Consider the following 16,265-nt stretch of genomic DNA (forward strand, 5'->3'; position numbering starts at 1 on the left):
AAGTGTTATGATAATACAATTCCATTTCACACCCGCAATCTTTGCCTCATGATAATGGGGGTAAAATCACCCTACGTTTGGTAAAAACCAGCATAAAAAGAACAATCCCTCCAAACCAACAAAGTTTAACAACCACTATATTCTTATGAGCTACACCTTGTAAAATCTTACACATAATACATAAAAGATCTGGCTTCATGCAGGAAACACAAGAGCATCCTTAAAAAAAGCATTTATCCTAAAAAAACACAAATACACACCAATATAAAGAATACCTTTTATTTTTACGTTCTGACGTTAAGAGTACAAATAGTAGATGTCAAAAGTATGATTTAAGCATTCAATACTCACTGGAGAGAGTAGACAGGGACTGTTGGCAATAACATGCATGTTGGAAGTGTACATGTTTTTGCCCCTGCTGAGAGCAAAAGGAAACATTAAGCAGACTCCTCCCTTTGCTTTCAGATAGCGTGAAATGAAGAAACTCTCTCTAGAAGTCTCAAATAAACTACGACAGCTGATATAAAATAATGTGAAAAGATTTAGCAAGCATGTGCTCAAACCTGCTGCTGCCAGACGAGTGCAGGCGTTTTCTAATCTGCAAGAGAAGCAGATCAAACTAGCACTTACTGAAGTCTGAGCTTCCCCTTCAAACAAAGAAAACAAATAGCATGAGGTTACTTTGCAGTAAAATGTTTCTACCCACATTTACCTGACCGTCAATAAGTACATTTATAGATGCATCTATTAACATATAAAAATTAATTGACATCGACTCTTAGCTAATCATTTAACTACAAATGTTGCAACGTTGCACGCTTGCTGAACAATAATAACTCCAGCGATTTCCTCTTATACTTGTCGCTTCTGTTCTGATAAAACAAGCTCGCCTGTACAGCCTCCCCTACTGGACGCATCCAGGAACAACAGAGTGTAAACACAGGCATAAAAACCAGGTCGTGATCCTTCATCTACCAATTTTTTTTTTTTTTTGGTTGATCTACTGTGAACTCGATCAGAGCTCTAATTACTACCCCCCTCCCACGTCTCACTCTCAATAGCGAAAATCTATGCTACGAAAGAAAGCCAGTAGCTGCGTTTTCAGAAGCTCACTCTGTGTATATATATATATATATTAAATTCAAATCTATTCATTAAACCTGTGTTCTCCAAATATTTATCTAAAGCACTAACAAGTTATTACTTATTGTGTTATATCTCAAAATTAATTTTAATGTCCTCTTTCCTCTCTTTTTTTTTCTATCATCTTTATACTTTTCACAATACATGCCATCTTGGGTTTATTTGCTTCTTCATTTCATATCTACTGTATAATACTTCCATTTCTATTCTAGTGCCATCAGAGCTTGTTTCGCCAGTTTGTCTCTCTTCATTCCCTTTCACCTCCACGTGAGCTGGAACCACATTAATTAGCTCACCCCTTTTCTGCTGTTATGTATATAATTCTTGCAGAATTTCCACTATTAAACTCTGTCTAGTGTCTGAGTGTTGTGCTTCAGTGCACAAAAGAGCAGAACTGGAGTCTGAACACACTACCACACCCTTTAATCCCGCCTCACTTATCCAACAAAATGCCATCATATTGCTATAATTCCCCTGAAATACGATAACGTATTGAGACCCTTACCTTCTGGATATTTGCATTTTGATGACAACTGCTACCCATTTGTTCATCATCACTGAAGGCTGTGGCAAAATCCCCAAGGGACGCTGGTAAAGCCATTCTTGGAGTAATACTTAACTCTTTAATAGCCAACTCCTTACTAAATCTCCAACCACCCATCCAAAACTATCACATTCCCTTTCCATGCTCCTTAAATGGGATGTATTCTCTTGTCCCATAAAAAAATCACATTATATTGATATCGTTAAAAATGCTTATAATGACCATTAAAATCTTTTAAATTGCATAGTCCATATACTAGTATATAACTGAAGCTATAGGTTGTGAAATCAGCTTTTCTCGTTTATTTTGTAGTTATCTTACTAGCATAGCATTCATCTATCTAGCCTTAGCTTGCTTACACATGCTTTAAACCTACCTTGCATATAGTGTTAATGTCCAAATTTCAGTTATGATGATAACTTTGTAATATTATTGTATTATTATTATTAGAAGTACCAGTAGTATTAGCAGGTCATCTAATGAAAGGATTTACATTACATAGGCCTCTGTCACGTTATATATTATTTTTATGTATTTGCATTAAACATTATGTATTATTAGAATTATTATGGTTATCAAGTGTAAGAACTTACATTATTAGTTTTATTTTATACTTCCAATATAGTTCCCAATTATAACATTTGTGTGTGCTTGGCATGAGAATATTATAATTTATTAAAATCTATTGTATAAGGAGACTGGGTACTGTTGGTACACTTTTTGCTTTTTCCGTTACCACACCAAAAACTATGCACTGAAAAGAAGTGATTTTTCATATGACATTTGATTTCCAGCATTTGTTCACTAAAATATTAATAATTATTTACATCCATAAGTAGGTCATATTTGCCACAATTAACTCATAAACACAAGAAGCTTTTTTGTTCCAACTGTACCCATGTCGGATAGCTGGAACAGTACCCGAGTAAAGTTGAGACACCAATGCTTTAAAGCTGTCTAACCAATTCATTGCAAATGTAAAATACCTTCAAAAATGAGAATTCAACAGTTTTTATTTCCATTCAGCATTTTATTTTATTATTTGTATAGTTAAAAGTACTTCATTTGTAAAACATTGTAAAGTAATGGCAAACAGCGATAGGCTATTTCATTTTAGTTTCACTTTTTAAAAAACATTTGGGGTTGAGAAACCGGAAAACACTTGAAAAACTGCAAAAGCAATAAAAAACACATCAAATGCAAACAAACCTAATAAACAAAATAACAAAAACCCTAATAAACCATAAAAAAAAAACAAAGGTCATCTTCCCCAAAGGCAGTATTACTATCACATCTGTCACTTACAGTGGTGGCAAATGTAATTTTGGCTTCTGAATGATCTAACACCTAGAAAGAGGTTTCTGTTGTTTTATTTCATCCGGTATTCTTTTAGCTTTTTTGCCTTTATTTCAGAGGGTTAATTTCCTTTCGCATCTCGCCAACCTCCATTGCCCGAAACAACAACAGAGAATTAGGTTACACAAGTAACCCATATAAAGTATGTTTTTGATTCTTTGAAGAAACTGTCAAACATGAAAAAGCAGCAACATATTTCAACTAAGCATAAAGGAAATAAATGGTACTGTCATAATTATGTATTCTTATTAAAATAGAGATGGCACAGGTTAAAACATTTGAAAGGAACAAAAAATAAATTAAAACATACTATATTTTTTTTTTGCAGAACCAGAAAGCAAGAGCACAGTGTAATTTCATGTGTAATCAGTGTGCTTTTAATCTATTTAACCCCAGTTAATTAACCCCAGTTCAGCCGGTAGATCCATTACCACTAAACTCTGTGCAAAAACATCACTAGACTGCTGTACCTTCAGAATCTAAATTATGATGCTTTGGACTAAATTTGTATTTTACAACTTTCTGCTCAAAAAGACAATAAATGTGATATCGAGATACCTATTTGAGCTAAACAACGTGATTAAAATGCTCAGAACTGTTCCTCTTTCCACCGTCGTCACGACCATATGTGTTATCGTCTCCACCACATCATCACGACCAGGTATGTAATCTAGAAAGACACAGATTATATAAAAACTTCTACCTATAGTATACATCTTAAAAAATATTTAGAAATATACTGCCAAAACTGGAAAGTCCGCTAGTTCACGGCTTTGGTCCGACCAAATACAATGTGATTTTTTTTGTTTGGTGTGGTTCACTTTCACACTGCCATTTTTGCAAGTTAACCAGAAATTGTAAACAAATTCACACGTATGCTAAAGGTCATCCATTCATTAGACAGAAATTCTCAAGCTTACCAGAGTCCGTTTGGAACCGGACCGAGACCCCCTCTTCAGCTGGGTCTCGGTGCGGTTGTTAGGTCCGTACCCAAATGCAAATGCTGTATTCACACCTGCCCAAAAGATCTGCACCAAGGGGGTAAACTTGAGTTCGATTCAATCAGACTAAACAAGACAGGTGTGAAATCACTATAAATTGTCAAAACAATGATATATAAAAACGAGATTTAATGCAAGACACTACTGGCAAAATCATTGTACTTCATACACTGGTCAATTTTAAGATTTTGTGCTATTTTGCTTTCATAACATGCCTTCTTTCATAACCAGTGGAAAGAAACATCCTAAATAATACAAATTTAAGTATAAGTTTCTCTGGCTGATGACAGTATTTTCTGATTTACAGAGAGATCTAACATCCCATCGGTAAAAACCTCTAATATGTCAATAAAATTAAACAAGAATTCTGAACTTGGTTTTATCCAAGGTTCAGATTCATGTTCTGGAAAATTATGCAAATGAGTGCATATTAAATGAGAGTGTGTCATTTGCATATTTAAAATACAATTTCAGCAAAATTGTAATACAAAAAATGTTTTCCATTCTTAAAGTCTGTGTGAACTGAAGTTGCTGCCGACTTTATTTCAGTATAGTGATGTATTTTAAACTGAAAGGGAACACTGATTAGAAGACAGGGTTTTATTTATATGAGATGTGCATTAAGTAGTAATGTAGTAAGACAGTGATGTTTAAAGGCCAAATTCAGTACACACCTTATTGATGATGCAGACTTTGTACAGGCAAGTAGATGAACCCAGAATATAAACACAATGTGCAAAGTTTCACATTAAATATTTTCCCACAGCAAACCCAAAAAATTTGTCCCAACATATCTTTTTTTATCCTTGCATTTTTTCACATATCTTGTTTTATCCTTGATCAAAATTTACAAATTTTCAAAAGGTTTTTGTGCTGCAGTTTAGGATTTTTTGCCACCAGGTCCCCAGTCATGTGACTAAAAAAATATTTAGGGCCTAAGCCCAAAACTGACGCATCAGAGAAGGCATTCCATTCCAGAGCAAAAGCAAAGATTCGATTTTAATTTAAAAACATTTTTTTTTTTTAGTGGATTAATTTAATAGGGGGGCATTTTGGCCTAAGGGTTTTAGGATCAGATTTGTGCCCTGAAGGGCGGGTTTTGGAGTCTCGGTCCGGGCGGGGGATTGTCGGTGGGGGGAGAAATCCAGTTTCTTTTTCCCCCCTCAGTACCATGACTGAGGTGAGCCCCTTTGGCACCAACCCCCCAACGCCCCCGGGGAGTTTTTCAGGTGTGGTGTGTGTATCACTACAGTGTGTGTGATTGGATGGGTGAAATGCAGGCAAAAATTTTCTGGTATGGGTCATTTCATTCATAATTAATTTAAATCAGCTGGGGAGGTTGAGATAATATTATTTAAAATTGCCTGTCCTTAAAACAACAATAATATTGTTATTTGAATATTTATAATCACCATTTAACTTTTTCTTTTTTAGAGCAGTAACCAATCACCCAAGAACTGAACAGAAAGACTTGCGCCCCGCTTAAAAAGCCATATAAATTGTTTTACAGTCAATACATTTTCCCATTGCAAAAGAAGAAAAAAATTAAAAAAAAAATTTTTACAAAGTTGTTTCAAATTTAAACTGTTGAACTGAATGGAGGCACTTTAAATTTAACCATTGAAAACAGAAACTTTAAACCATTTCAGCTTTTTTTATGTTTACGCTACAAGTAATTATAATGTTACTATTGTTTTTACTTCTATTTTAATGTAAAAGATCTTTCGTTTGTATTCACTTAAGACGATTTATGAGATATTTACCCCATTTTACGAAGGTTCTGTCAGGGTGTTGGGAAAGACATGACAGCATAAGATCCTCTGTGGTTTTGCACTTCACACGGATTCTCTGAAAAATTTCTTTATATTTTGGGCTGATTCAGATGATTCTGGTTTTGAATGTTAATTCGTTCAATCGATGTTCATCTCAACATCTCGGGAGAAACCCGTGACCCGGAAGACGAACCAGTTACTGTGTACAGGAGCTTCCTCGCAAACACCCAAAATCTGGTGAAACTGGAGCACAGAAATCAAATGAAAATAACAAAGAAAAATTTTTCAAAAAATTCTTTTTTTGGTTTAAAAATTTTTTATTTTTAATTCATTCAATACATGTGTGTAAAGATCACAAATTTCATCTAAGAAGAAAACCCTTCATACATGAACAACCTTAAAGACTTTTTAAATTTAAAAATGTTTCATTAGTGAAGGGCTGGAGTGGCATTTTTTTGATACAAACCCAGAAAGTTAAATCAAAAACTCAAACATTGATATTTCAAACCAAAATGCCTCAAGGTGTTACAGTACATTTTTAATCATCAGTAGATTTTCATACATGATGATCTCCGAACAAATCTGCTCAGACTCACAAAGACAAGATCTAATTAAAGTGATCCGACCCGAAATTTGCTTTTTTGTGAAAAAGTGGGGACCCTTCAGCTTCTTTAGGATTTCTTGAGGAATTGGTTTGTTTAGTTTGCTGATCCCATTTAATTTGGTTTCTTTTTTGCTTTGGGGTGTTTTTCAATCCACTGCGAGTTCAGAATCAAAGGCCATAAAATCCTCTCCCTCAAATCCATATTTATCAAATGCTCTCAGTTCATGATCCATCAGAAAGTTCTCCGTTACAATCAATTTTTCTTAAAAAACATGGAGCTCTACAATCACAGAACAACACTCATGATCAGGGGCGAGCCATATTTTAGAAGGAGGGGGACGAATGTTAAATAAAAAAAAAAACTTTCTTAACATTGAGTCAACAGTTTTTGAAAAGTAAGATTTTTTTATTTATTTAAGAAGTCTTTGCTCACCAAAACCTTCATTTATTTTATCCAAAGTCAGCAAAAATAGTAATGTTGGAAATATTTTACTTTTAAAAATAACTCTTTTTTTGAATATATTGTAAACGTAATTTATTTCTGGGCGTAGCTGTATTTTCAGCATATTACTAGCTCAGAAATCATTCTAAATCCCGATTTGCGTCAAAAAACTTTTTTAAATTTGATTATTATTAATATTTTAAAAAAGTTTAGTACATTTTTTCGGGTTTTTAACATCTATAATAATAAAAGTTCTTGACAGAAATGAATATCAACCCGTTTTTGAAGGATGGGATGAGGGGGTGTTAAAGATGAGCTTTGAAATACAATAAATTTCATTTGAAAATATATTCAAAAGAAAACAGTTTTTCTAAATACTAAAAATTTTCAAAATTTTTTGTTTTGCTGTATTTTGGATCAAATAAATGCAGGCTGGTGAACAGACACAGACTTGTTAAAAAACTAACATTAATTTTACTGTTCCCCCCCCCCCCCCCCCCCAAACTTTTGACTGGTATGTTGTATAGGTAACTTTATGTTTTCTCTAATTTCTAGCTTTTAATTGGCCTTAGAAATCAGATAACTGCTGAACAATAATCAATAATAACGATTTGTTAATGTTTATATACTACAAAACACTTTTTTTATCACATAATAAGGCAGAAATAGTTTCTATACTGTAAATAAATGATATGTCAATTAGACTGCATTGTTCATATACTTTATTTTATGACTGCGGATGATGACTTGAAAAACAACAACCATATATTGTAGCAAAGCTGTATGTTTAATGTCTTCATGCTTCCAAAAGTTTCAATTTTTCTGTAGAAAACCACTGTCCTTTATACAGCGGATAGCTGGATGCGGTTTTTTGGTGATTCCGTGGTTCGACTTTCTGCACGGGAAGTGTATTCCGGCTTCGAGTATGAATGAAACGGACCACTGCATGAGTGTTTGAGTGCTCCGTGATGTTCATTTTCGCCTTATTCTGGGTCCGAATGAAATATCAGGTCATATACAGGACTATCCTGGCATATAGGTTTAAATCTGTATTTATTCCACACAGGGAAAAAAACTCTTATGCAAACACAGTCGCTCGAGCGTTCTTCCCCCGAAAAAGTGCGGGGGACTCAATTCAGGCTTCGGTAATCATAAAAAATGGGGGGACACGTTCCCCTGCATAATCTACCACCCCTGCATCATACACATGTAGATGAATTGCATTATCGGATCATTGATGTGTAAATGAAACTCACCCAGAACACAGAGGGGAGTCTGTGGCAGTTTGACCAGAATCCTGATCTGATGTAGGAACCAGTCTCTAGAATCAGGTGGTGCTTTCAGCGAGCGACATGGTCCAGTTATCTTCAGTCAGAATCGATCTTATCCCAGTCTTCCTTACTGTGAGTGTTTGATCTGACTGTCATCGCCAACAACTGCAGCACTGAAAAAAGTATCTCGGTAAGGTTCTGACTTCTAGAATAGTGTTGCTTTTGGATAAGGATCTCACTGTATAAATTTGTAGTATTGTTTAATGTTTCTCTGAGGACCCGACTTTGTAATAAAAATCACAAAGCAATGAGAGAACAGGTTGAAAGGACTCTTACAAGGGTTATGGTGGAGTGAAACCTGAAAACCAAACTTCTAACTCAGTACACACTATCTACTCAATTTTTGTATTTATTTTTACAATACTATCACTTTACCCCCCTGGTATTATAAACCTATTTATATAGTGTGTTTGTAAGTGACTGTCGACCCTACTCACCGAAAATAAATAAACATTATTTCTTACCTTGCTGCACCATACGCTACGATCAACTCATACCAAAACATGAATACCAAACTACAAAAAACATTACTACACACAGAAAAACCTGGCGACCTTTTTGTTCTTAACATTTCGAAAAAACACGCTAGCAGCTGATCTTCCATCAAAGTGAATGTTTATTTCGGTCTCTTCCGGCTGTTTTTGAAGCGCCCTGCACCCTTGCCCCTCACATGCGTCTGATGGATTGAAATTACACTTTCACTTTCACTCCTGAACACTTATTGTAACACTAGTGTGCATCTTCTGAAGTAATTTGATAGATTTATATTCACTAAAAAAAATAACACAAATTGTTGAGAACAGCAGGTTAATAACAGCATTAAACTCTCCAGGAAGAGGCAGTGTGTGACTTAATTGTATATAATGATTATACATGCTTTGACTTAAAAAAGATCCTCCGCACTTCCCTTATATTTTGGTGTGCTGAAAAAATATAGATACTTCCAAAGTTTTCATCGAATGAAATCCAAACCTAAAGGGAATCAAATGAGCAATGCACATCACACCAGTTGAATAAACAGCTTCAGAGTGTCAGACGTCTAGGCTGCCTTATACATATTCCACTCAGCTCTCACTTTCTGTGGCTAAAATAGGTTTTTTCTACAAGCAAAATACAAATAAGGAGCTATATTTCTCTGTTTCAAAAAGAAGTAAGTTAACAAACCATAGGCTATATAATTTCCTTACTGGAACTATTAGGTGTGAAATGTTTGGCTGTTACCTAAAAACATCTCAAAACAAATAAGAGTAAGGAAATGTAATTAAAGATATTTTAATACATTTTATCCTGCTAAGCAAATTTAACCAAGACCAGAAATGATCATATTTTGTCAAACTCATATTTTCTGGCATTGTCAGTGTGTGTGTGTGTGTCATATTTTGTCAAACTCATATTTTCTGGCATTGTCAGTGTGTGTGTGTGTGTGTGCGTATTCCTATGACACGTTATGTGGAACGTTATTATATTATATTCTATTATATTATATATATTATATTATATATATTATTATATATTATATTATATTATATTATATTAATGACACCGTTATTCATTTAATATCATAAGTAACAACAACAAAAATGCAAACTTACTTTGTATTTTTACAGCTGCTATGTGATGATGTGATGATTTCAGTTATTATCATTCATATGAGTTTGGAAATCGGTGAAGATCTTTCTAACATGCATATCATATTCCATCTCCAGTACATATAACACACACTCACGCTCAAGACATTTATTTCTGATATTGCACACTGAACACAACACATTGTCCAAACTGTACAGTAGATACTGTCATTTAAGATTGACCCAAAATCAAGCTTGATTAGAAAACAAATCATAGATTCAATGCTTTACCAATGTGGATTACATGTATACAGAGACTGGACATCAATATATACAATAAAAGGGAACTGATTTTATGTAATTAAAGTATAAAATGTCAGAAAAATAATTCCCTCTTCACTATCTCACCTATCTGAAAATAAAATAAAATAAAAAATCAATAATGCTGTAAATCTGATCCTTATATATTTAAAAAATCCATATATAAAAGTTGTTTTTAATATAATTCTTCAGTACTTTGCACCTTGGCATCTTTGTTTGTGCTTGCTTTTTATTATTATTATTATAAAACAAATATATGAGCAAATTATTATAAGCTCTGAACAGTTTTCCTGAGCAATGAGATGCAATTATGTCATGAGAAAGTGATTTATCAGAAAATGCACATATCACTCAAGTAGCAAAGAAAAAAAATAGCTTAAGATAAGTGATAAATTTGCATTGGTAATATGAAGTACACTAGAAGTCATTGGTAGTTTGACTTTGTGACAGACATTGACCTGTTTGAGTCAATGTCTGACTCAACCAATGGCATGAGTTTGGGGGCGGGACTACATGTATTTGTCCAACCAATGACAGAAAAGATGAGACTTCAGGAAAAAAAAAGTTTGAAAGTCATTATTGTTTTGCAGTGCTGCAGAAATCACACACTTCACCTTTAAGAAATCAACAAACAACACAAGACAGACTACAACAATGTGAATACAGCTCAGTGACCAGAAACAGTTGAGTGTGAATTTCTTCATCATTTGCTTTGAAAAAGCAGCTTAATGAATGCAGTTGTATAGTAATCAGCTTGGTCAGAAGCATTTATACTATAAGCTATTATACACTGTTTCATAACTGACCATGTCTGTTTGCCAGAGAATAGAGAACTACTTTTCATGTTACACATTTAATGGTATTCTTCAACCTTTGAAATGTTGAAACGTTGTGTTCCTGTGGCTCAGCGGTAGAGCATTGTGTTAGCAGTGCAAAAGGTTGTGGGTTTAATTTCCAGGGAACACATATACTGGTAAAAAAAAAAAAAAATTGTATAGCCTGAATGCACTGTAAGTCGCTTAAAGCATCTGCTAAATGCATAAATGTTTCAAGCAACTCTCAAATTTGGAAAAAAGGTCAGATTTCAACTGAGCATAAAGAAAGATAATAAGTGAAGTCTGTCATGCAATATTCTGATTACAGTGAAAAACAAACTTTTTTTTTCTTGCAAAATGGGATTTAGGAATACTATTTCTCTTCAGAATGCACCAAAATTTAAAAAAATATATATATTTAATTTCTAATCAGTGCTCATAAACCTGTTCACATCCCAGTTCATCACTCCTGAGCCCTTGATGAAAACACATGACATTAATGCACCTGCAGCGTGGACTGAATTTTGATTTGAGTTTTCCTGCTCTCTTTGCACAAAGACAGACAGTGAACGTGATGTGGAGACACATATGTGTGGAGGATGATTATAATGCGTCAACATCTTAATAATGCTCTCCTCTATATATATAATAATAATAATAATACAAATTATCCCTCTAACACTAGTGTTCCCTATTCTTTTTCTATTCTATCTACTTGTTTTCTTTTTCTGTGTTAGACTGACTGAGACTTGTCACAGCACTTACACATTATTGCTCTTTTGTTGTTTGGATTGCTTCTATTGTCCTCATTTGTAAGTTGCATTGGATAAAAGCGTCTGCTAAATGATTAAATATAAATGAAAATCATAACTTCTCATCTTATATTTCCCACTGGTAACTTCACAGACCTAGAAAAGATACAACATATTATCAAAACTTCATCTCTAACACATACAGATATCATGTTCTCATGAATGTTTATGTCAGGCTGCACTGATGTCACACTTCTCATTCATTTGTTATAATCTAATGTCCATCAAATAAAATCATCATCAACATCTCTGTTTTTGTTTTGTTTTTCATACTGTTAATCTGTCCATACGTTTTTTCATGCATCCCTTTAAAACAAGGTTTAATGCAACAATGATCATGCTGAATATTTATAACTCACCATTTGATGATTTCTTTTTGCAGATGCAGTAACCAATCACAATGAGAACAACTAGAACTACCGCTGCTGCAGCTGCTGCTACTCCTGCTGTAACAGCCTGCTGAGAATCTGGATCACAGTTAAGACATTTTCCATCTGCAGAATGAAAATACAAATAATAAATAAATGCATTAAGGCACTTTAAATGTAATTGTTTGTGACGTTTCAGAATTTCATGTTCTCCTGTTGATATTTACCCCATTCTACTGAAACTGGTTTTGTCAGGCTGCTGTGATTGACAAAACAGTCAAAAGATCCTTTATGGTTTCTGTCGATCTTCACACTGGATCTGAGCTGAAAGGATCCATCAGCATTGGGTCTGATTTCAGAAAATATTTGGTTCCCAAGTGCAGTTCTGTCCAATCTGATGTTCATCTCAATATCTCTGGGGTAGAAACCAGTGACCAGACAGATCAGAACCAGCTTACTGTGATCTTCAGGAGCTTTCCTCGCAAACACATGAACATCTGGTGAATCTGGAGCAGAAAATAATAATAATGCAATTAACAAATAAACATTAAATTTTCTGAAATTGCTTGCTGTGCTGTCAAAAATATTCTTCTTCGTTTCCTTAAAAAAAAAGAACACTGTAAAAGATATGATTAGTATGTAGTTTACTGTATCAAAATAATCTAACCAATTTCAACTTCATGTGTAAGGCATATGAGATTAAAGTAGATACATTTTAAAAATGAGCTGAGAAATTTGACAGACAATTCGTTTAAACTTAAAAATGTAAGACAGCAAATGCCCTCAAGTTTTTAAGTTAAGATGGATTTTTTTTTAGAGTGAAATTCATACAGGTTTGAATGTCTGATGAAGGGCTTGGGCCCGAAACGTTACACGTGGTGAGCTATTATTAAAATTGCTAGGAGCATTTTCTGGTGTGCGGACTCATTGTTTACCTTTGAAAATGTAAACATTGCTTAAAGTGTCTTCAGTGGTGATGATAATGATGATAAACAACCTCTGTACCACGACAAAATTAGTCAAAAACACAAACACACACACGAGCTAATTAATTAAAGTGATGCGATCAGAACTTACTCTTATATGTGTTGTTAAACGTGGAGATCCACTTAGTGCAGTTTATGAGGAAATTCTTGAGAAATGGGTTTTGTCCAGTTTGATGATTCATTTTGGTTTCTATGACTTTATCCATCCACGGGAAAAAGTCATACTTACAGCTAATAAAGTCCTTTCCATCGTATGCAAACTCATCAAATACTTTCAGACTCGTCACTGCTCCATCAGGGAGTTTCTCCAGCTCACAGCCACTTATTCTCTGGAGTACATGCAACTCTACAATCAATATAAGTAAATAATTATACTTGTGTACCCTTGAGAGTGCATGGGTGCATTTTTGAGTAAAGATGCTCAAAGTGGCTATACTTGATGAAATTAAACCTTCATTTTCATTCCTGAGGTCAAATGCTGATTAGATGTTGATAAAAGCACTAAACTCACCAGAACACTCAGTGCAGTTTGACAGAATCCTGATCAGATCTAGATACCCATCATTAGTTTCAGCCGGTGCTCCAGGAGCTTCGTTCCAGGCGTCTACAGTCAGATTCTTTCTCATCCAGACTCGCTCTTCAGATCGGTAGCGAGCGATCTGTATGTGATCAGACTCACCCACAGCACTGAACACTGGGAATGGACCTGCTTTGGTCAGGACTGTATACTTGTAGTGGAGGGAGTGTTTCTCTGAAAAGCACGAACCACAATGAAAAGAAGCAGTTAAAACTTTTCTCCTTTAAAAACAACGTAGGGTTCGTACCAGCCATTCGTAAGGTCTTACTTAAAGGGATAGTTCATCCAAAAATGAAAATTCTGTCATTAATTACTCACCCTCATGTCATTCCAAACCCGTAAGACCGTCGTTCATCTTCAGAACATGAACTGAGATATTTTTGATGAAATCCGAGAGCTTTCTGACCATGCATTGAAAGCAATGCAACTGAAACTTTCCCAGGCCCAGAACTGTAATGACTTTTGGGTCAGTCTTCCACAGTGCATGTGTGCATGTGATGCTTAGTTAATTTGTGTTGCAAAGATGAACGAAGGTTTTTTTTGAGTACTTAATGATAGAAATGTCATTTTTGGGTGAAATATCCCTTTAAACTGCAACGTAAAATCCACACTAGAGGCTTAGACTATAGCTACAGAACACAAACTATAGCTACAGTCTCAGAAAAAAAGTTATAAATGCTGTCACTGGGGCGGTATCTTTTTCAAAAGGTATATCTTTGTTTCTTATTTACCCCTAAAGGTGCATATTAATACCTATAATTGTACATTTTGTACTGAAATAGTGCAGTTTGGTACCTTTTGAAAGAGTGCTTTTGTGACAGTTTTTTTCTGAGAGTGTACCATAGTGTACAACAACCAAATTTAGGGGAGACCAGGTAGATGTAACAACACCAATTCCACCAATCAGGGTAAGATAGGAGTCCTATGATCAGTTTATTATTTCCCCACTTCCTCCCAGGCTGTAAATAGGTAAGTGCAGACTTAATTAAAAAAAAGAAAAAAAAAAAAGATCTTTATATAGGTAAGAATGATCTTTTTTTTTTTTTTTTTTACCAAAACTATATTTTGTTTAGTACTTAAACCTTTGCAGATAAAAGACAGACAGATAGAGGTGAAATTGTCAGTATTTTAAATAAAGAGCTGATGAGGTTTTAAAAGAGGATGTCAGTCAGATGAGTTGTGAAAAAAATGACAATGAGATCTTTCCTGTTGTCTGTATAAAGGCATTTGGCAGCTCAGAAGCAAAGGAAGTGTGGGTTAGATGCGCCATATGCAGTCTCTGAGCCTGCACTCTAGGGTTCAGAACAATGATTTGTCACCATCCTGACTCTGATTGAGAATATTCCCACACTGACACACACTCACTGACCGTGTTTTTTATTAGAACTACATGGAATTGAGTTTTCGTTGAGTATAAACCCTGTCAAGAAAGTTCATTCTAGTAGACTAGTTCTATCAAAACAGAAAAAAATTTGAAACAAACCACACACCGGAAACTAACAAAGCAACATCGACAACGCAACGGGAACATGAACGTTTTTTATCTGCACATAACATTCATGAACTGTATTTGAAATAAATAAGGATCAACATATAAATACTGAGATATATATATATATATATATATATATATTATATATATATATATATATATATATATATATATAGCTATATATATAAGAAATTGATTTTTTAATTACGATTATTGTGATCTATTGTATTAATGATTATTTTATTCTGATTATTGAGTTTGCTATGCAAGCAGAAGAGCTCTGTTTAGCTCGGGTTCACATTTAAGAGAGCTTACTGATGCAGTTCAGTCAAATCTTTTATTTTATTCCAACTATTAGATTATTAACACTGTATAAGTCACACATTTGACCAGAAAACTCTGTGCTTACCTGGTTTCGCATTGCTTTGATGAGAAATGCAAACAAAAAGAGATAATGAAATGAGCCAAAACATTGTTGTCTATTCAGAAAACGTGTTGAACGAGAGCGCATCAACTATTTCAGTCCTTTTTATGTCAGACCTCGCGCTGAACAGATCAGCAGTGAAGTGAAGGTTTCTATCGTCTCTTCCAGGTGTTTTTGAGCGCACTGCTGCCCCTCACTGGCTGCTGATGAAATTACACTTTTGTTTTTCAGCCGTATAACTAAACCTCAAAATCCTCAATGACAACATCTAAAACATTTTTACCTATTTAAAAAATAAAACAAAAATAACCCTTTAATCTCATTGAACCCTCCACAGTAAGAGCTTTACAGTAACTTAATGGTCTATAATTAATTTCCCACATAATATTATTTGCTTCCAGCTAGGAACATTGTGCTATTTTGTTCACACCTTTACAGACAGATATACAGTACAGCATCTGAGGCACATTCACAGTGTAAATAAATTTGATATTTAAACAAAAACATAAATTCAAATTCCAACAAAACAATTCCATAAATATATCTTACACAGTTTCACAGTCCTCCTCCCTGAAACAACAACAGAGAATTATACTGCATGTGATACAAATATAACATTTGAGGAATCCGTCAAATGTGAAAAGTTTGAAGTAGTTTCATTTTATAGGAGCATACATTAACATAATAAACAGCGTCTGTTGTGATTCAG

General features: G+C 34.4%; 1 protein-coding gene and 1 long non-coding RNA gene across 2 annotated transcripts; both read right to left on the minus strand.

Annotated features, from left to right (window-relative positions):
• Positions 1-3,614: 3,614 nt before the first annotated feature.
• LOC122148762 lies at positions 3,615-5,492 on the minus strand. Its single transcript, XR_006162601.1, has 3 exons — positions 5,457-5,492; positions 3,964-4,071; positions 3,615-3,713 (listed from the first exon to the last, which is right to left on the minus strand). It is a non-coding gene; the product is annotated as an uncharacterized LOC122148762 (long non-coding RNA).
• Positions 5,493-11,146: 5,654 nt separating this feature from the next.
• LOC122148761 (patr class I histocompatibility antigen, A-5 alpha chain-like) lies at positions 11,147-15,720 on the minus strand. The gene is made up of 6 exons (XM_042776167.1): positions 15,542-15,720; positions 13,575-13,814; positions 13,155-13,409; positions 12,305-12,583; positions 12,069-12,203; positions 11,147-11,805 (listed from the first exon to the last, which is right to left on the minus strand). Exons 1-6 carry the CDS (start codon positions 15,603-15,605, stop codon positions 11,798-11,800), a joined length of 981 nt encoding a protein of 326 aa, XP_042632101.1. The 5' UTR covers positions 15,606-15,720; the 3' UTR covers positions 11,147-11,797.
• Positions 15,721-16,265: the final 545 nt, after the last annotated feature.

The sequence above is a fragment of the Cyprinus carpio genome, chromosome A19 (genome assembly GCF_018340385.1).
Source record: "Cyprinus carpio isolate SPL01 chromosome A19, ASM1834038v1, whole genome shotgun sequence".
Lineage (NCBI taxonomy): Eukaryota > Metazoa > Chordata > Actinopteri > Cypriniformes > Cyprinidae > Cyprinus > Cyprinus carpio.